At 49.0% G+C, this 18,055-nt stretch overlaps 2 protein-coding genes across 3 annotated transcripts; both read right to left on the bottom strand.

The window, feature by feature from the left end:
* Positions 1-523: 523 nt before the first annotated feature.
* On the bottom strand, positions 524-17,886 carry MAU2 (MAU2 sister chromatid cohesion factor). Its single transcript, XM_058858892.1, has 19 exons — positions 17,434-17,886; positions 17,182-17,199; positions 16,859-16,924; positions 15,898-15,993; positions 15,526-15,620; positions 14,557-14,584; positions 13,781-13,936; positions 13,178-13,324; positions 10,873-10,963; positions 10,510-10,613; positions 9,580-9,657; positions 8,916-8,981; positions 8,593-8,676; positions 7,452-7,501; positions 7,153-7,230; positions 6,172-6,283; positions 5,091-5,181; positions 1,783-1,910; positions 524-729 (listed from the first exon to the last, which is right to left on the bottom strand). Exons 1-19 carry the CDS (start codon positions 17,851-17,853, stop codon positions 655-657), a joined length of 1,983 nt encoding a protein of 660 aa, XP_058714875.1. The 5' UTR covers positions 17,854-17,886; the 3' UTR covers positions 524-654.
* On the bottom strand, positions 1,921-3,661 carry LOC131589451 (uncharacterized transmembrane protein DDB_G0289901-like). 2 transcript variants are annotated; one of them, XR_009279738.1, is made up of 3 exons: positions 3,020-3,661; positions 2,290-2,963; positions 1,921-2,221 (listed from the first exon to the last, which is right to left on the bottom strand). XR_009279738.1 is itself a non-coding variant. In XM_058858996.1 (2 exons), the coding sequence occupies exons 1-2, from the start codon at positions 3,628-3,630 to the stop codon at positions 2,531-2,533; spliced, it is 1,044 nt and encodes a 347-aa protein (XP_058714979.1). In that variant the 5' UTR covers positions 3,631-3,661; the 3' UTR covers positions 1,921-2,530. The 2 variants fall into 2 exon arrangements, 1 of the variants encoding a protein (XP_058714979.1); XM_058858996.1 differs by having other exon boundaries at positions 1,921-2,963.
* Positions 17,887-18,055: the final 169 nt, after the last annotated feature.

The raw sequence follows: 18,055 nt of genomic DNA, 5'->3' as shown, positions 1-18,055 counted from the left end.
AAAAAACCAGGGAATTTAACCCGGAAAAAACCTGGAAAAGGGAATTTTGTGCCGAGGGCAAAGGCTGGAATTTCATCCCAAGCCTCCGGCTCCGGCTGGATCCGGATTTCCTCCGGGATTTGGGAATCCTTAAGGCACGGGCGCCTTCGAGGCTGGAAAAATCTGGGATCAGCAGGAAAATTCCTGATTTTTTCCCAAATTCCAAAGGCTGGGGGAGGGAGAGCTGCGCCCGGGGAAAATCCCGGGATCCCCAAAGAACGGGAATTTCCCTCGGGGAATTCCAGCCGGGAATTCCGAATCCCTGATTTCCTCATCCCCCGGCATTCCGAGCTTCCCGCCGGAATTCCCAGCTTTTCCTGGGAATCGCCACCAGGATCAAACCTTGGGATTCACCTGGATATTCCCACCTGGAAAAGCAGCTCCGGAGGCTCTGGGAATTCCTGGAAAATTCCTGCTTTTCTCTCGCTACCAGAGGGAATTCGGAAGTTTTTCCGTGGAGATTTTTTTTTGTTTGTTTTGTTTCTTTTCCCAAGTTTTTGGCGCTTTTTTTTTTGTTTTGTTTTTTGTTTTTTCCTCTTCCTGGGATGTTGTTGGTGGAGATCCTGGAGTTTTCCTGGAGTTTTCCATGAATTTTCCGGGAGTTTTTCCGGGAATTCACAGCAGACTGGCCAGGCTGGTGGTGGGGCCGTTCTGGGCCTGGAATTGGACTGGGGGGGGTCCGTCCGTCCACTGTGGGGGGAAAAACGGGATCAGGATCCCGGGAAATATTCCCAAAAAATTCCCTTGGGATCATGGAATTCCCAGAAAAACCCTCCCCGCTCCCAGGGATCCCAAATTCCAACCCCACATCCCACTGGGATTTGGTTTTCCAGGGTTTTTTTTTTTGGGGAATTTCAGAACCGGAATTCCCTCGGGAAAACTCAATTTTGGGACTGGAAAATTCGATTTGGGGTGGGAAAATTCCATTTTGGGATGCAAAATTCCATTTTGGGATGGAAAATTCCATTTTGAGATAGGAAAATTCCAATTTCAGGAGGGAAAATCCCATTTTTGGGCAGGAAAATCCCATTTTTGGGCGGAAAAATCCAATTTTGGGGAGGGAAGCTTCCACTTTGGGAAAGAAAATCCATTTTGAGGTGGAAAAATCCCATTTTTAGGCATGAAAATCCCATTTTTTGGGGCAAAATCCCGTTTTTGGGTGGAAAAATCCCATTTTTAGGCAGGTAAAACCCATTTTGGGACAGGAAAATTCCATTTTAGGCAGGAAAATCCCATTTTGGGCGGAAAAATTCCATTTTTGGATGGGAAATACCATTTTGGGCGGGAAAATCCCATTTTAGGCAGAAAAATCCCATTTTAGGCAGGAAAATCCGATTTTAGGCAGGAAAATCCCATTTTTGGGTGGAAAAATCCCATTTTTGGGCAGGAAAAAAACATTTTTGGGACGGAAAATCCCATTTTAGGCAGAAAAATCCCATTTTAGGGCAGGAAAATCCCTTTTTGGGCAGGAAAATCCCATTTTTAGGCAGAAAATTTCCATTTTTGGATGGGAAAATACCATTTTTGGGCAGGAAAAACCCATTTTGGGGAGGGAAAATCCCATTCTGGGGAGGGAAGCTTCCACTTTGGGACAGAAAATCCCATTTTTAGGCAGAAAAACCCCATTTTTGGGCAGAAAAATCCCATTTCTAGGCAGCCAGAAACCCCCAGGAAAGGCAACCCCCGCCCCCAGCAATCCGGGAATTGTGGGAATATCGGGAATTTCGGGAATTGCAGCGGTACCGTGATGAGGTTGTGCTCGGGGAGGCTGCAGGCCTCGATGTGATCCTGCAGCAGCTGCTGAGAGAAGTTCTGGTGCATCTGCGCCGCCTCGTGCGCGTCCATGGCGTTCCCACACGCCTTGTTCAGGTCTGGAAAAACCCGAAAATCCCGGGATCTCATCCCATTCCCAACGGCCTGAAAATCCCTGGAATTCCTGCCCCAGCAGGGGTTGGTGCTGCGGAGGGATGGGCCCCGAAAATCCACCCCAGGGGGTTCCTGGTGGGGAGGGAATGAGACCCCAAAACTCCCAAAATTCTCTGGGATTGACGGGAATGAAAACCCCAAAATTCCCAAGGATTCTTTGGGATTGGAGGGAATGAAACCCCAAAATTCTCTGGGATTGACGGGAATGAAAACCCCAAAATTCTCTGGGATTGGAGGGAATGAAATTCCCAAAATTCTCTGGGATTGACGGGAATGAAAACCCCAAAATTCCCAAGGATTCTTTGGGATTGGAGGGAATGAAACCCCAAAATTCTCTGGGATTGACGGGAATGAAATTCCCAAAATTCCCAAAATTCTCTGGGATTGACAGGAATGAAATCCCAAGGATTCTTTGGGATTGGAGGGAATGAAATCCCCAAATTCCCAAAATTCTCTGGGATTGATGGGAATGAAATCCCAAGGATTCTTTGGGATTGAAGGGAATGAAATCCCCAAAATTCCCAAGGATTCCCTGGGATGCAAAGGAACAAAATCCCCAAGATTCCTAAAGATTCCTTGGGATTGGAGGGAAAGGGATTTTTCTGGATGATCCCTGATCCTGAGTTCCCCCTGGAATTCCCACCCTCCCAGAAACTCCCATTTTTCCAGGATGATCCCTGATCCCAAATAACCCCTGGAGCTGCTCCAGGTTTTCCCCTGGAATTCCCACCCTCCTGAGGCTCTTTCCCAGTTTTCCCTGGACAATCCCTGATCCCGATTTCCCCTGGAATTCCCACCCTCCCTTATTTTTATGGATAATCCCTGATCCCAAGTTCTCACTGGAATTCCCATCCTCCTGAGGCTCTCTCCCAGTTTTCCATGGACAATCCCTGATCCCAAATTCCCCCTGGAATTCCCACCCTCCTGAAGATCCTTCCCAGTTTTCCATGGACAATCCCTGATCCTGAGTTCCCCCTGGAGCTGCTCCAGATTTTCCCCTGGAATTCCCACCCTCCCTTATTTTTATGGACAATCCCTGATCCCAAGTTCTCACTGGAATTCCCACCCTCCTGAGGCTGTTTCCCAGTTTTCCATGGACAATCCCTGATCCCGAGTTCTCACTGGAATTCCCATCCTCCTGAAGATCCTTCCCAGTTTTCCATGGATAATCCCTGATCCCAAGTTCTCACTGGAATTCCCACCCTCCTGAGGCTCTCTCCCAGTTTTCCATGGACAATCCCTGATCCCGAATTCCCCCTGGAATTCCCACCCTCTGTTATTTTTATGGACAATCCCTGATCCTGATTTCCCCTGGAATTCCCACCCTCCCTTATTTTTATGGATGATCCCTGATCCCAAGTTCTCACTGGAATTCCCACCCTCCTGAAAATCCTTCCCAGTTTTCCATGGATAATCCCTGATCCTGAATTCCCCCTGGAATTCCCACCCCCCATTACTTTTATGGACAATCCCTGATCCCGATTTCCCCTGGAATTCCCACCCTCCTGAGGCTCTTTCCCAGTTTTCCATGGACAATCCCTGATCCCGATTTCCCCTGGAATTCCCACCCTCCTGAGGCTCTTTCCCAGTTTTCCATGGACAATCCCTGATCCCAAGTTCCCCCTGGAATTCCCACCCTCTTGAAGATCCTTCCCAGTTTTCCATGGATAATCCCTGATCCCGAGTTCTCTCTGGAATTCCCACCCTCCTGAAAATCCTTCCCAGTTTTCCATGGATAATCCCTGATCCTGAATTCCCCCTGGAATTCCCACCCCCCATTACTTTTATGGACAATCCCTGATCCCGATTTCCCCTGGAATTCCCACCCTCCTGAGGCTCTTTCCCAGTTTTCCATGGACAATCCCTGATCCCGATTTCCCCTGGAATTCCCACCCTCCTGAGGCTCTTTCCCAGTTTTCCATGGACAATCCCTGATCCCAAGTTCCCCCTGGAATTCCCACCCTCTTGAAGATCCTTCCCAGTTTTCCATGGATAATCCCTGATCCCGAGTTCTCTCTGGAATTCCCACCCTCCTGAAGATCCTTCCCAGTTTTCCATGGACAATCCCTGATCCTGAATTCCCCCTGGAATTCCCACCCTCCCTTATTTTTATGGATGATCCCTGATCCCAAGTTCCCACTGGAATTCCCACCCTCCTGAGGCTCTCTCCCAGCTTTCCATGGACAATCCCTGATCCCGATTCCCCCTGGAATTCCCATCCTCCTGAGGCTCTTTCCCAGTTTTCCATGGACAATCCCTCATCACAAATAACCCCTGGAATTCCCACCCTCCTGAAGATCCTTCCCAGTTTTCCATGGACAATCCCTGATCCTGAATTCCCCCTGGAGCTGCTCCAGGTTTCCCCTGGAATTCCCACCCTCCTGAGGCTCTTTCCCAGTTTTCCATGGACAATCCCTGATCCTGAATTCCCCCTGGAATTCCCACCCTCCATTATTTTTATGGACAATCCCTGATCCCAAATAACCCCTGGAATTCCCACCCTCCTGAAGATCTCTCCCAGTTTTCCATGGACAATCCCCGATCCCAAATTCCCACTGGAATTCCCACCCTCCTGAGGATCTTTCCCAGTTTTCCATGGACAATCCCTGATCCCGAGTTCCCCCTGGAGCTGCTCCAGGTTTCCCCTGGAATTCCCACCCTCCTGAGGCTCTTTCCCAGTTTTCCATGGACAATCCCTGATCCTGAATTCCCCCTGGAATTCCCACCCTCCATTATTTTTATGGACAATCCCTGATCCCAAATAACCCCTGGAATTCCCACCCTCCTGAAGATCTCTCCCAGTTTTCCATGGACAATCCCTGATCCCGAATTCCCCCTGGAATTCCCACCCTCCCTTATTTTTATGGATGATCCCTGATCCCGATTTCCCCTGGAATTCCCACCCTCCATTATTTTTATGGATGATCCCTGATCCCAAGTTCCCCTTGGAATTCCCACCCTCCTGAAGATCCTTCCCAGTTTTCCATGGACAATCCCTCATCCCAAATAACCCCTGGAATTCCCACCCTCCTGAGGCTCTTTCCCAGTTTTCCATGGACAATCCCCGATCCCTCTTTCCCCCAGCATTCCCGGAATTCCCAGCATTCCCGTTTTCCCGTTGTTACCCCGGAGCAGGGCGGAGGACCAGAGCTGCACGGACATATCCGGGATCTTGCTGGCCAGCTGCATGGCCGGCACCACCATGTTGTTGCTTTCCTGGGAAAAAATTGGGATTTCTGGGAATTTTGTTCCGGATTGACCACAAAAAGATGGAAAATTCCCGGTGGGAAATGCGGGGATTTGTGATGTTCCGGGAAATTCTAAATTTTGGGATGGTTCAGAGGGATGGAAATTCCAGTTTTGGATGGGTCAGCACAAAAATCACTTCAAAAATTCCATTATTGCCCCCAAATCCTGATTTGCTCCGGGAGTTTCTCCAGGATTTTTTTCTGGGATTTTGGGAGGATTTTTTCCAGGTTTTTTTTCTGGGATTTTCAAGAGGTTTTCTCTGGGTTTTTTGAGGGATTTTCTCCTGGAGTTTCTCTGGGATTTTCACAAGGATTTTTGGAGGATTTTCTCCAGGTTTTTTTCTGGAATTTTGAGGGGATTTTCTCTGGGATTTTTGGGGGCTTTTCTCCAGGATTTTTTCTGGGATTTTCCCCGGGATTTGGGGGGGATTTCCCGGGATGTGGGGGGGATTTCCCAGGATGTGGGGAGGATTTCCCGGGATTTGTTGGGGATTCCCTGGGATCTGGGGGGATTTTCTCCGGGATCTGGGGGGGATTCCCTGGGATTTTCAGGGGATTTCCCAGGATCTGGGAGGGATTTCTCAGGATTTGGGGGGATTTCCCAGGATTTGTTGGGAATTCCCTGGGATTTGGGGGGATTTTCTCCAGGATTTGTGGGGGATTTCTCAGGATTCGCTGGGGATTTCCCGGGATTTGGGGGGATTTCCTGGGATTTGGGGGGATTTTCTCCGGGATGTGGGGGGGATTTCCCGGGATGTGAGGAGGATTTCCCAGGATGTGGGGAGGATTTCCCAGGACGTGAGGAGGATTTCCCGGGATGTGAGGAGGATTTCCCGGGACGTGAGGAGGATTTCCCGGGATGTGAGGAGGATTTCCCGGGATCTGGGAGGGATTTCCCGGGATGTGGGAGGGATTTCCCGGGATCTGGGAGGGATTTCCCGGGATTTGTGGCCGGTACCCGGTGGTTGCCCAGCACGTAGAAGATGTGGCCCAGCAGCACGAGCGAGCACGCCGTCAGGCGGTTCAGGTCCTCGGCGTTCGACATCTTCAGCGTCTCCCGCAAAAAACGCCTGGAAAAAAACGGGAAAAGCGGGATTTGACAGCTGCCCCGAGCTCCTGGAACAATTCCTGGATGGATCGGAACGGCAGGAGACGGGAAAAATGACTGGAAAGGAATTCCGGGATTTGCTCCAGGGTTTGGGCTGGAGCTGCCTCTGCTGGGAAGGAATGGAATCCTGAGATTCCTGAAAATTCCTTGGGATTGCAGGGAATGAGATCCCAAGATTCCCAAGGATTCCTGGGAATGAGATTCCCGAGGATTCCTTGGGATTGCAGGGAATGAGATCCCAAGATTCCTGAAAATTCCTGGGAATGAGATCCAGAGATTCCCAAGGGTTCCTTGGGATTGCAGGGAATGAGATCCCCAGGAGTCTTTGGGATTGCAGGGAATGAGATCCCGAGATTCCCGAAATTTCCTGGGAATGAGATCCCAAGATTCCCAAAAATTCCTTGGGAATGCAGGGAATGAGATCCCGAGATTCCCAAGGATTCCTGGGAATGAGATCCTGAGATTCCCAAGGATTCCTTGGGATGGCAGGGAATAAAATGCCCAAGATTCCCCAGGATTCTGCAGGGAACAAGATCCCCAAAATCCCAAAGATTTCAAAGGATCACAGGAAATAAAACCTCAAGGATTCCCTGGGATTGAAGGGAATAAAGATCCCAAAATTCCCAAGGACCGCAGGGAATAACATTCCCAAGATTCCCAGGGATTGCAGGGAATGATTCCCATGGAAAGAGCTCCAACTCCACCCGGTTCATCCAGGAGAAACCCACAGGGACTGGATGGAAAAGAAACCGTTCCCATTCCCATCCCAAAAAAAACCCAGCCTGAGTTTTCCCGCCTTTTTCCCGCTTTTCCAAAGATTTTTGGACTCACTTGGCCTCGTTGTATCTTCCCTGGAAAAAGGAGAAGAGCCCTCGGATGTAAAACGCCGCGGCCCGGAGGCAGTGGGAACTACGGAAAAGAAAAAAAACCATGGATACCTCAAATCCCACCCAAATTCCCAGCAATTCCACCCCCAAATCCAACTCCCAAGCCAGATATCCCATTTAAGCCCCATCCCGAGTTTTTCTCCTGGAATTAAGTTGGATTTTTTTTCCCCCTAATTTGTTGGAAATGCTGCTGGAAATCCGGCATTCCCGTCCCGGAATGTTGGGATTTGTTGGAATTCTCACCTCACTGGGAAGTTGTGGTCGGGATTTATCCTTTCCAATAAACTGTAGAGCTGGAAAATGGGAGAGGAAAAGGAATCATCGTGGAAAAAATCCGTTTTCCAAGGAAAAATCAACACCAGACCAGTGAAATTCCACTCAAACCACCTCCAGTTCATCCCAATATTGGGAATTTTAGGCTCGTTCTGACCCCCAAAATCAGATTTTATCCCAAAACTCCTCCAATTCTCCATGATTTCCTTGGATAATAATCATATTCCCACAGAAAACTTGGAGCTGGTTGATGTGATAACGAATTTGATAGTGGATTTGATTAATTAAAACCAAAATTTAATAAAAGAATTCACAATTTTTAAGGATCTTTTTTGCTTCCCGAGGGTTTTTCCCAAATTTTGTGTGCAGGGAACAAAATTCCTGTGGAGAATCCTCCCAGGGCAAATCCCTGAGGGCTCTGAGAGGGTGAAAATTGGGAATTCCGGGAATAAAACGGCAAAACTCAGGAGAAGATCCCTGGGTTTGGTTATTCCTGTGATTCCCTGGAACTCCTGGATATGGAAAAATGATGGAAAATTATGAAAAATGATGGAAAATGATGGAAAATGAAGCCAAGGGGTTGAATGAGAGATGAGAGAGTTAAACCCCATTCCCATGGGGAGAATTCTGGGAATAATCCAGAACTTTTGGAGTTTTTCCAGCCAATTTCTCAGGAATTCCCACTCCCCCCCATGAAGGAGCTGCTGCCAGCAAGGCCCTGAAGGCAAAAATACCCGGGAAAAGCCAAATCCCAGGAATTTTCTCCACAGAAAAAAGGGATTTCCCAGTCCCCTCATGAAGGAGCTGCTGCCAGAAAGGCCCTGAAGGCAAAAATGCCCAGGAAAAGCCAAATCCCAGGAATTTTCTCCACAGGAAAAAAGGGATTTCCCAGTCCCCTCATGAAGGAGCTGCTGCCAGCAAGGCCCTGAAGGCAAAAATACCCAGGAAAAGCCAAATCCCAGGAATTTTCTCCACAGAAAAAAGGGATTTCCCAGTCCCCTCATGAAGGAGCTGCTGCCAGCAAGGCCTTGATGGCAAAAATGCCCAGGAAAAGCCAAATCCCAGGAATTTTCTCCACAGAAAAGCAGGATTTGGGGAGCCCCCAGCTCACCTCCTGGTGCCGATTCCCTTCCCGGATGTAGACGCTGGCCAGGTTGGTGACAATAAATGCCCACAGCTCCTGGTGGGTTGTGAGCTGAAAAGGAGAAAATTCCCAAATATTTCAGTCTTTCCCTCAGGATTTGTTCGTTCCCAGAAAAAAATCCTGGCTAAAAAACCCCGTATTGATATTTTGATGTTAGAAATGCCCACCTTAATCCAAGTAAATTAATGACAAATATCGGAATTAAGGGAAATTTCCCTTCCAAATTCACACTGCCATCCCCAAGGCCCATTCCAGAGTTTCCAGAAGAAAATTTGGGAATAAAATCTCACCCTCAGTGCTGTAGTGAATTGTGCTTCTGCATTGTCCATGCAGTTGACAGAGATGCAGTAGAGACCCTGGAAAAGAAAGGGAATTTTTGGGAATGCAGCCCAAAACATGCCCAAATCCATGGAAATATTGGGATAGCAGCGGGAAAAAGGGACCAACAAGTCTCAGGTGTGGGGAAAATGAGGAATTCCTACAAAATGTTCTTTAAAACAAATTATTCATGGAAAACAAAGCTTAATTTAGCCAAAAAAACCTTTCTTAAAATCGTGGAAAACTCAGTATTCCCTACAAAAACTCTTCCACGATTCCCACAAAAAGCCATCTCCAGCGGGCACAGTTGAAATCCCTGGATTTCCCTTTTTCCAGCTGATTCCCCCAAAATTCCCACTCCCTTCATGAAGGAGCTGCTGCCAGACAAGGCCTTGATGGCAAAAATACCCAGGAAAAGCCAAATCCCAGGAATTCTCTCCTCAGAAAAGTGGGATTTGCTGGAACAACTCGGGATAGTGGGAAGTGCCCCCTACCCACCCAAACCATCCTGGAATTCTTTTTCCAAAGGGTTTTAAGGCTGGAATGAGCCCCCCCTCCCAGCAGTGGATGATGCAGATCCAGTCATTCCCAGGGAATCTCCCTCTGGAATTCCCAGTTTTTATCCCAAAAACTCACCAGGAGCGTGTGCAGCTGGGCAGCGTGGTTGGAAAAGAGCCTGGGAGACTGCTGGCACAGCTGGCAGACCTGGGAAATCTGGGAAAGAACGAAATTCCCATTTTTTGGCATTTTTCCCCACCATTTTATGCTCTAAATCCCGCTCCTTGCGCTCCTCTTGGATCCAGGGATTGGCTCCTGGATCTCGAATCCGGGATAAAAGGGGAGGCTGGGTGTGATTCCAGCACAGGAGAAGGGATTTCCTGGCATTCCTCCCACATTCCAGCTGGTTTGGAATGGTTTCCTCCACCCCCTGGAATTCACAGCCACAGATCCCCTCCCAAAATGCTCCAGGATTTTCCAGGAAAAGTGGGATAAAGCCTTCCAAAATCTGGGATTGGGATGAGCAGAAGGAGGAGGAGGAGGAATCTCTCCCCACTCCCAGCACATTCCCAGTAAAGCTGACAGCAGGGATTGGATGATGCAGTCCCGGGATGGATTCCCAGGATTTTAAAATGATTGGAAAAACAGGAAAAAAAAAAGTCCAGGTTCCTCTGGAACAACACAACCAGGAAAGAGAAGGAAAAGCAGGAATGTTAAAAACTGGGAAACACCTGGACAAGGCAGGAACCTGAAGAGGAAGAGGAAGGAGACACCCTGGAATGGATGGAATGGGAAAAAAACAGCCTGGAATTCCCACCAGGAAGGTGTCAATCAAATCAATTATTGATTATTCCAAAGTTTCCTTAAATAAATATTTAAGAGGAGCCAATCCCACATTTTCCATGTCCTGAGCACCACCAAGCCTGGCTGTATCCACGAATAACCCGGCAGGAATTCCCACCTGAGCCCAAACCTGCAATTCCCACGTTATAAAAGCTGTTCCTGCAGAATATTCCCATTTTTTTGGGAGCCATTCCCGGGCAGGAAACGCTGGAATTCCCACATTACCTCCTGCAGGGCTGTGGCTTTGTGTCCTGTCACCAGCCTGCACATGATGATGTGTTCCAACAAAATCACTTGGAATGAGGACAGGATGGGGCTGCAGTCCAGCACTGGGAAAGGAGCAGGAAGAATTCCATCAGGGATTTAAGGAATGTTTCAAATCCCACCGAAAAAACCCAAAAAAGCTGATTTTTTTTGTACTCCAAAGTCACCACCCGGCCTTAAAATCAGGTTTTTAATCTTAGTTTTAGTCTTAGGCTGACCCAGCAGCTCAACAAAGCTGAGGGATGGGTTTAAATGAGGAATAAATCACGGGATTTTCCTGGATTTCCCTGGAATCCAGCTGAATTCCAACCCCTTTTTCCTTACTTTTGAGCTTCTCCAGCTGCATGAGGGCTTTGTCCGTGTATTTCTGAGCCTTCTCCAGGTACCCTGCCTGCATGGAATGCATCACTGTCACCTGCAGGGAAGCACAGCACGGATTATCCACCTTGGGAATTCCCCCGGCATGGAATTCCCACAGGAACTTCCCTGGAATTTTTGGAGCATCCCAGGATGGCAGCAGGAGGGATTGAGAGGGTGGGAATTGATGATTTTTAAGCTCTTTCCCACCTCCAACCATTCCAAGAGTCCTAAAATTTATCTGTGTGGAGAAGGAAGGGCTGGGAATTCACAGAATTCCTCAAATCCCAGATTTTTAACGTCATTAACGCTGGAATCATCTCCAAGAAATGGAACAAAAATCCTTCAGCGATTCCAAGTCTAGCTCCCCTCATGTTAAGAAAATTAAGTCAAAGTGGTCTGATTTGTATAAATAACTCCATTTCCATCTGAGTCAGGTCCTAATTAATAAATCAATTAATTATTTATTCATTAATTCCCATTTCCAGCCTGGAATCTCCTCACACACCAAGTACCTCCCTCAGCATCACCCCACACACACTGAGGGAGAAACAGCACAATGCAACTCAGAAAATTAAGCCAAATTGCACAAATACCTCCATTTTCACTTGACTGGGGCACTGATTAATCAATTAATTAATTATTTACTCATTAATTCCCATTTCCAGCCTGGAATCTCCTCACACACACCAAGTACCTCCCTCAGTATCACCCCACACACACTGAGGGAAAACCAGCACAAAGCAACTCAGAAAGTTAAGCCAAATTGTACAAATACCTCCATTTTCACTTGACTGGGGCACTGATTAATAAATTAATTAATAATTAATTAATCAGCCCCCATTTCCAGCCTGGAATCTCCTCACACACACCAAGTACCTCCCTCAGCATCACCCCACACACGCTGAGGGAAAACCAGCACAATGCAGCTCAGAAAATTAAGCCAAATTGCACAAATACCTCCATTTTCACTTGATTGTGGTATTAATAAATCAATTAATTAATTATTTACTCATTAATTCCCATTTCCAGCCTGGAATCTCCTCACACACTGAGCAGCCCCCTCAGCATCACCCCACACACGCTGAGGGAAAAACAGCATAAAGCAGCTAAGAAAATTAAGCCAAATGGCACAAATACCTCCATTTTCACTCAACTGGGGCACTGATTAATCAATTAACTAATTATTTATTCATTAATTCCCATTTCCAGCCTGGAATCTCCTCACACCCCGAGCAGCCCCCTCAGCATCACCCCACACACACTGAGGGAAAACCAGCACAAAGCAACTCAGAAAGTTAAGCCAAATTGTACAAATACCTCCATTTTCACTTGACTGGGGCACTGATTAATCAATTAATTAATTATTTACTCATTAATTCCCATTTCCAGTCTGGAATCTCCTCACACTCCGAGCAGCCCCCTCAGCATCACCCCACACACGCTGAGGGAAAAACAGTACAAAGCAGCTGAGAAAATTAAGTCAAACTGCACAAATACCTCCATTTTCACTTGACTGGGCCTCTGATTAATAAACTAATTAATAATTAGTAAATCAGCCCCCATTTCCAGCCTGAAATCTCCCCACACCTCGAGCAGCCCCCTCAGCATCACCCCACAGATGCTAAGGGAAAAACAGCATAAAGCAGCTAAGAAAATTAAGCCAAATGGCACAAATACCTCCATTTTCACTTGACTGGGGCACTGATTAATCAATTAATTAATTATTTACTCATTAATTCCCATTTCCAGCCTGGAATCTCCTCACACACACCAAGTACCTCCCTCAGTATCACCCCACACACACTGAGGGAAAACCAGCACAAAGCAACTCAGAAAGTTAAGCCAAACTGCACAAATACCTCCATTTTCACTTGACTGGAGCACTGATTAATAGATTAATTAATAATTAATTAATCAACCCCCATTTCCAGCCTGAAATCTCCTCACACCTCGAGCAGCCCCCTCAGCATCACCCCACAGATGCTAAGGGAAAAACAGCATAAAGCAGCTAAGAAAATTAAGCCAAATGGCACAAATACCTCCATTTTCACTTGACTGGGGCATTGATTAATCAATTAATTAATTATTTACTCATTAATTCCCATTTCCAGCCTGGAATCTCCTCACACACCAAGTACCTCCCTCAGCATCACCCCACACACACCGAGGGAAACCCAGCAGGGAGCAGCTCCCAAACCCCTCCCTGCTGGCTGGGAACCACCCGTGTCCCCTCATTAATTAGCAATTAGCGCTAATGAGGAGCTCTCACCAGGTAGACCAGCACACACATGTGCTCCTTGGGCAGCCAGTGGAAGAGGTCGGCGGGGTTGCTGGGCAGGATCTCGTCGTCGTGCAGGGTGGAGATGGTCTGGATGCACTGCTGCAGCTGCTTCAGGCACGGCTTCACGCTCTTCACCTGCCCCAGGGGACAATTCCCAGCGGGAATTCCTCACATTCCCGCCCCTGGAATGCTCTGGAGAAGGGGAACTTCCCAAGGAGGGGGTGGGAATTCCCGGATTTAGGGGGTTTGGTTTAGAGGTTTGAGTTGGTTTAGCAGTGATGAGCTCGGCACTTCACAATGAACGGCAAGAGATGCTCAAAATATTCCCAAAATCTCCACAAAAATTCCCATTATCCCCTCCAACACCCCATGGAATCAACAGAGACCACCATGGATATCAAAACACCATGGACAACACCCCCAAATTAATATAATCTCCTTACTCTTTGGTTAATTTGGTTTTAAAACCAACAAGAATTTGCTCCCGTGATTAAAAAAAAATCCCCTCAGGGCCGGTTATTTTTTTTTTTGGGAAATTCCCAAAAACATAAAATCCCTCTCCCAAATTCCCAGCCGGAATGTGGGACGTACCTGGCCAGCATCCAGGTAATGTGTGACCTGCAGGACCAGGAAGAAGACTCGGAGGGATTCCTTCTGGATGGGATTGCCCTGCCAGTTCTCCACGATCTGCCCGCACAGCGTCAGCAGCGGGTGAACCTCCTGCAGCTTCCTCTCCATCAGCAGCAGCTGCAATTCCCAAAACAAGGAATTTCTACAAAATGCCCTTTAAAACAAATTATTCATGGAAAACAGAGCTTAATTTAGCCAAAAAACCTTTTTTAAAATCATGGGAAAACTCGGTATCCACTACAAAAACTCAGTATTCCCTACAAAAACTCTTCCACAATTCCCACAAAAAGCCCACCTAGGGAATGCACATCTAGATTTGGGATGATCCAAGGAAAATCCCACTTTTTTTCCTGGCATAAACACTCAGGGAATGAGTTTCCCCCTGGAAAACGTGGCTGCTTCACCCCTGGAATTGCCCCAGGGTAGGTTGGAGCAGACTGGGATAGTGGAAGGCGTGTCACTGGTTTTTTCCAAGGCGAGTAATTCCATGGATTCTCTAATTCCAGGAATTAGGATTGGGATGTTCAGCTGATTTCACCTCACCAGCTTTTCCCTCCCTCAAAAGCTCCAGGGAAAATTTGCAATGATCCCTTCATTTTTCCCAAGAGAAAAAACAAGGGAAAAAAGCTGAATTTATCCATAAGAATCATGTTTATCTCCTCCCCCCCCCCAAAAAAATCCTTTAGAATTTAAAATTAAATGGGAAATAATTTATTTAAAAACAGCTTCCAACTCACCATCCCCTTGCTGAGCAGGAAGAGGGCTCTGGAATGAAAGAAAACAAAGTGAAATTCCAAAAGAAATTACTCCATCTCCCCCCTCCAAAAAAAAAAAAAAACAAACCACCAGGAAAAAGTAAAGATCTGCCTTTTTCTCCCTCTAAAAGCAGGGGAAAATGAGGATTAAGGGAGCTGATAGAGGAATTCCCAAGGAAGTCAAGGAGGAAATTTCAGAGAATTCAGGGAGGAAATTCCAGAGAATTCAGGGAGGAAATCCCAGGAATTCCAGCAGGAAATCCCAGGGGACTCAAGGAAGAAATTCTAGGAAATTCAGGCAGGAAATCCTAGGGAATTTGGGGAGGAAATTCCAGGAATTCCATCAGGAAATCTCAGGGAATTTAAGAAATAAATTCTAGGGAATTCAGGCAGGAAATCCAGGGAGAAAGTGACAGGGAATTCAGGGATGAAATCCCCGGAATTCAGGCAGGAAATCCCAGGGAATTCAGGGATGAAATCCCTGGAATTCAGGCAGGAAATCCCAGGGAATTCAGGGATGAAACCCCAGGGAATTCAGGCAGGAAATCCCAGGGAATTCAGGGATGAAACCCCAGGGAATTCAGGGATGAAACCCCAGGGAATTCAGGCAGGAAATCCCAGGGAATTCAGGGATGAAACCCCAGGGAATTCAGGCAGGAAATCCCGGGGAATTCAGGCAGGAAATCCCAGGGAATTCAGGCAGGAAATCCCAGGGACCTCAGGGATGAAATCCCAGGGACCTCAGGGATGAAATCCCAGGGACCTCAGGGATGAAATCCCAGGGAATTCAGGGATGAAACCCCAGGGAATTCAGGGATGAAACCCCAGGGAATTCAGGCAGGAAATCCCAGGGACCTCAGGGATGAAATCCCAGGGACCTCAGGGATGAAATCCCAGGAATTCAGGCAGGAAATGGCAGGAATTCAGCCAGGAAATCCAGGGAATCAGCACCTGGTGTACTCGGAGCCCACCACGCGGGCGTACTCGGCCCCCACGCCCAGCAGGTCGCAGGCCGACACCAAATCCTTCTCCAGGGTGTGGAGTTGCTGAAACAGGAAAATAAAAATGCCATAAAAACTCAGGATCTGCTCCGTGAATCCCAAGAAAACGCCGTTAACCCCTGGATTTGCAAATCCCTGCTCCTCAAAGGGGTTTTAGATCTGTTTCCCAAAGGAATCTGCAGCGTTAAGAAGCTAAAAGGCACCAAATAACAGCGATTTTTTTAGGGAATAACAGAATAAAAAGCTTCCACGCTGCTTTTAACGGGAATACAGGGTTTTTCCAAGGTTTTTTTCCCAAGGAATTGCCGCTCCAAGGACTCACAGCCAGCTGGAAGAGCAGCCTGCAGTGCCAGTAGGGAGTTTGCTGGGAGATCTGGATGGCTTTGCGCAGCAGGGGCTTGGCCGTGTCCACGGAATTCTGCAACACAAACACCCCCAGTCAACGGAAATCCGGGATCCTGGAATTCCACAGCCTTGGAATTCCCGGGATAATCACGCTGAGCCCTCCAGGGAAGGTTGGGAATCAAACAGGAAAAGTTTGGGGCTGCTCTGTCCTTGGAATGTCTGAGGTAGGGTTGGATGGGATTGGAGAAATCTGGGATTTTGGGATAGTGTCCAGAATTGGGATTGGATGGGATTTAAGGTCTTTCTAATCCAAACCATTCCAGGGTATTTGGATTCAAAATCCCAGGAAATGATTTTGGAGGAAATCAGCCCAACTTCCTAACGGCAAAACACAAAATTTGGGATGATCCAAATGGGGCTTCCCAAGGAAGGAGCCTAGAACACGGAAAGGAAGACCTTGGAGAAGGATTGGAGGGACAGGACACAGGGAATGCATTCCCAGATGGGATTTTGGGATGGAATTCCTCCCTGGGAGGGTGGGATGGGGCTGGGATAGAATTCCCAGAGCAGCTGGGGCTGCCCCATCCCTGGAATCGTCCAGGTTGGAGCAACCTGGGAGAGGGGAAGGTGCCCTCCCCATGGAACTGGATGATCCTTCAGGTCCTTTCCAACCCAAATCCCTCCAGGATTCCAAATTCCTGAGGAAAATCCTGGATTTTCCTCCCCTAAAATCAAAATTTCTTTACCGAGGACTAAAAAATGTCTTTGGCCAAGCAAAATCCTTTTGCAGTGGGAAACTCTTCTTGCAATTCCAGCAAAAACTTCCTCAGTTAGGATGGAAAAAAGCCTCTCATCCCAGAAATGTGATTTTTCACGGGAATATCCAGTTCCAAACCCAAATTCAAGGGGCACAGAGGGGTTTTTGGGGTTTCTCTCACCTCCTGGCAGTAGAGCTCCGACAGCAAACTGGCTGCCTCAAACTTCACATCCTCAAACTGGGGGATCTGGCACCGGGGTTAAGGAAACAACAAAATCCAGGTGGGAAACAGCAGCAAAACCTCCAAAAACCCTCAGGAAAACCGGGCTGGATGGGATCTAAGGTCCCTTCCAACCCAAACTCTGTGCTTTTGTGAAAGCAGTGACGAAGTGGATTAAACACCCCCACTCCATTCCCCCAGCCCAGGTCCTCGAAGGCGTTTTGGGAGTTTCCTTGGAGGTGTTCCGAGCTCGGAGCCCTGACTGGATCCCGGGAAAAGGATACCTGCTGGGATATCAGCCACTGCAAGAGAACACAGCGCGTTGGGCTGGCACCAGAACCCACCAGCACCGCCCTGCTGCCCTCCCGCTGCCCCCTTTCCCTGCTCCCCATCTTTCCCAGCCGCTCCTTCCCCTGCTTTTTACCTTCCCCGAGTGCCCACGGCCCCGTTCCCACCGCTGCCAACCCTTTCCCCACAGCCTGGCCCCCGGCTCTTCCCCGTTCCCCAGCCCCCCGCAGCCGCCCTGTCCCGCTCACCGCCTTCTCCAGGTGCCCGCGGGCCTGGTCGCCGTTGCGGGTGTGGTGGTAGAGGACGGAGCCGAGCTGGAGGTGCGTGCGGGCCTCCATGCGGGCCGGGGGCTTGCGGGGCAGCACGGCCTGCAGGCAGTGCACGCACAGCCGCACCTTGGGCGGGCTGGACGTGCGGAAATGCTCGGCCAGGCCCAGCAGCGCCAGGTACCACGACTCGCCCGCGGCCGCGCCGCCGCCCGATCCCGAGCCCGGCGCAGGCCCGGCTGCGCCGCCTCCGCCTCCGGCACCTCCGCCGCCGCCTCCGGCACCACCCGCGGCTCCCGCCGCCTCCCCGGAGCCGCTCCCGCCGCCTCCCGCCGGCTGCGGCGGCTGCTGAGGCGGCGGCGGCTGCTGAGGGGCCGCCGCGCCCGCCGCCACCGCCGCCATCTTGGGGCCGCCGACAACACCGCCGCGAGGCGCGGGGCACGACGGGAGTTGGAGTCTCACCACCTCAGCAGCGGAGGGGAGCTGGGAGTTGTAGTCCGCCCTTTCGCACCGATAGGATGCTGAGCGAACCGGGGAAAGACCTTAGCGGCGGAGCCGCCAGAGCGGGGCGGTTCGGCCGCCCCGCGAGCTGGGCTGGGTGCGG

Source organism: Poecile atricapillus, chromosome 28 (assembly GCF_030490865.1).
Source record: "Poecile atricapillus isolate bPoeAtr1 chromosome 28, bPoeAtr1.hap1, whole genome shotgun sequence".
In the NCBI taxonomy this organism is placed as follows: Eukaryota; Metazoa; Chordata; class Aves; order Passeriformes; family Paridae; genus Poecile; species Poecile atricapillus.
Note: the sequence above shows the minus strand (reverse complement) of the source record. Positions and strands in the feature narration are given on the sequence as shown.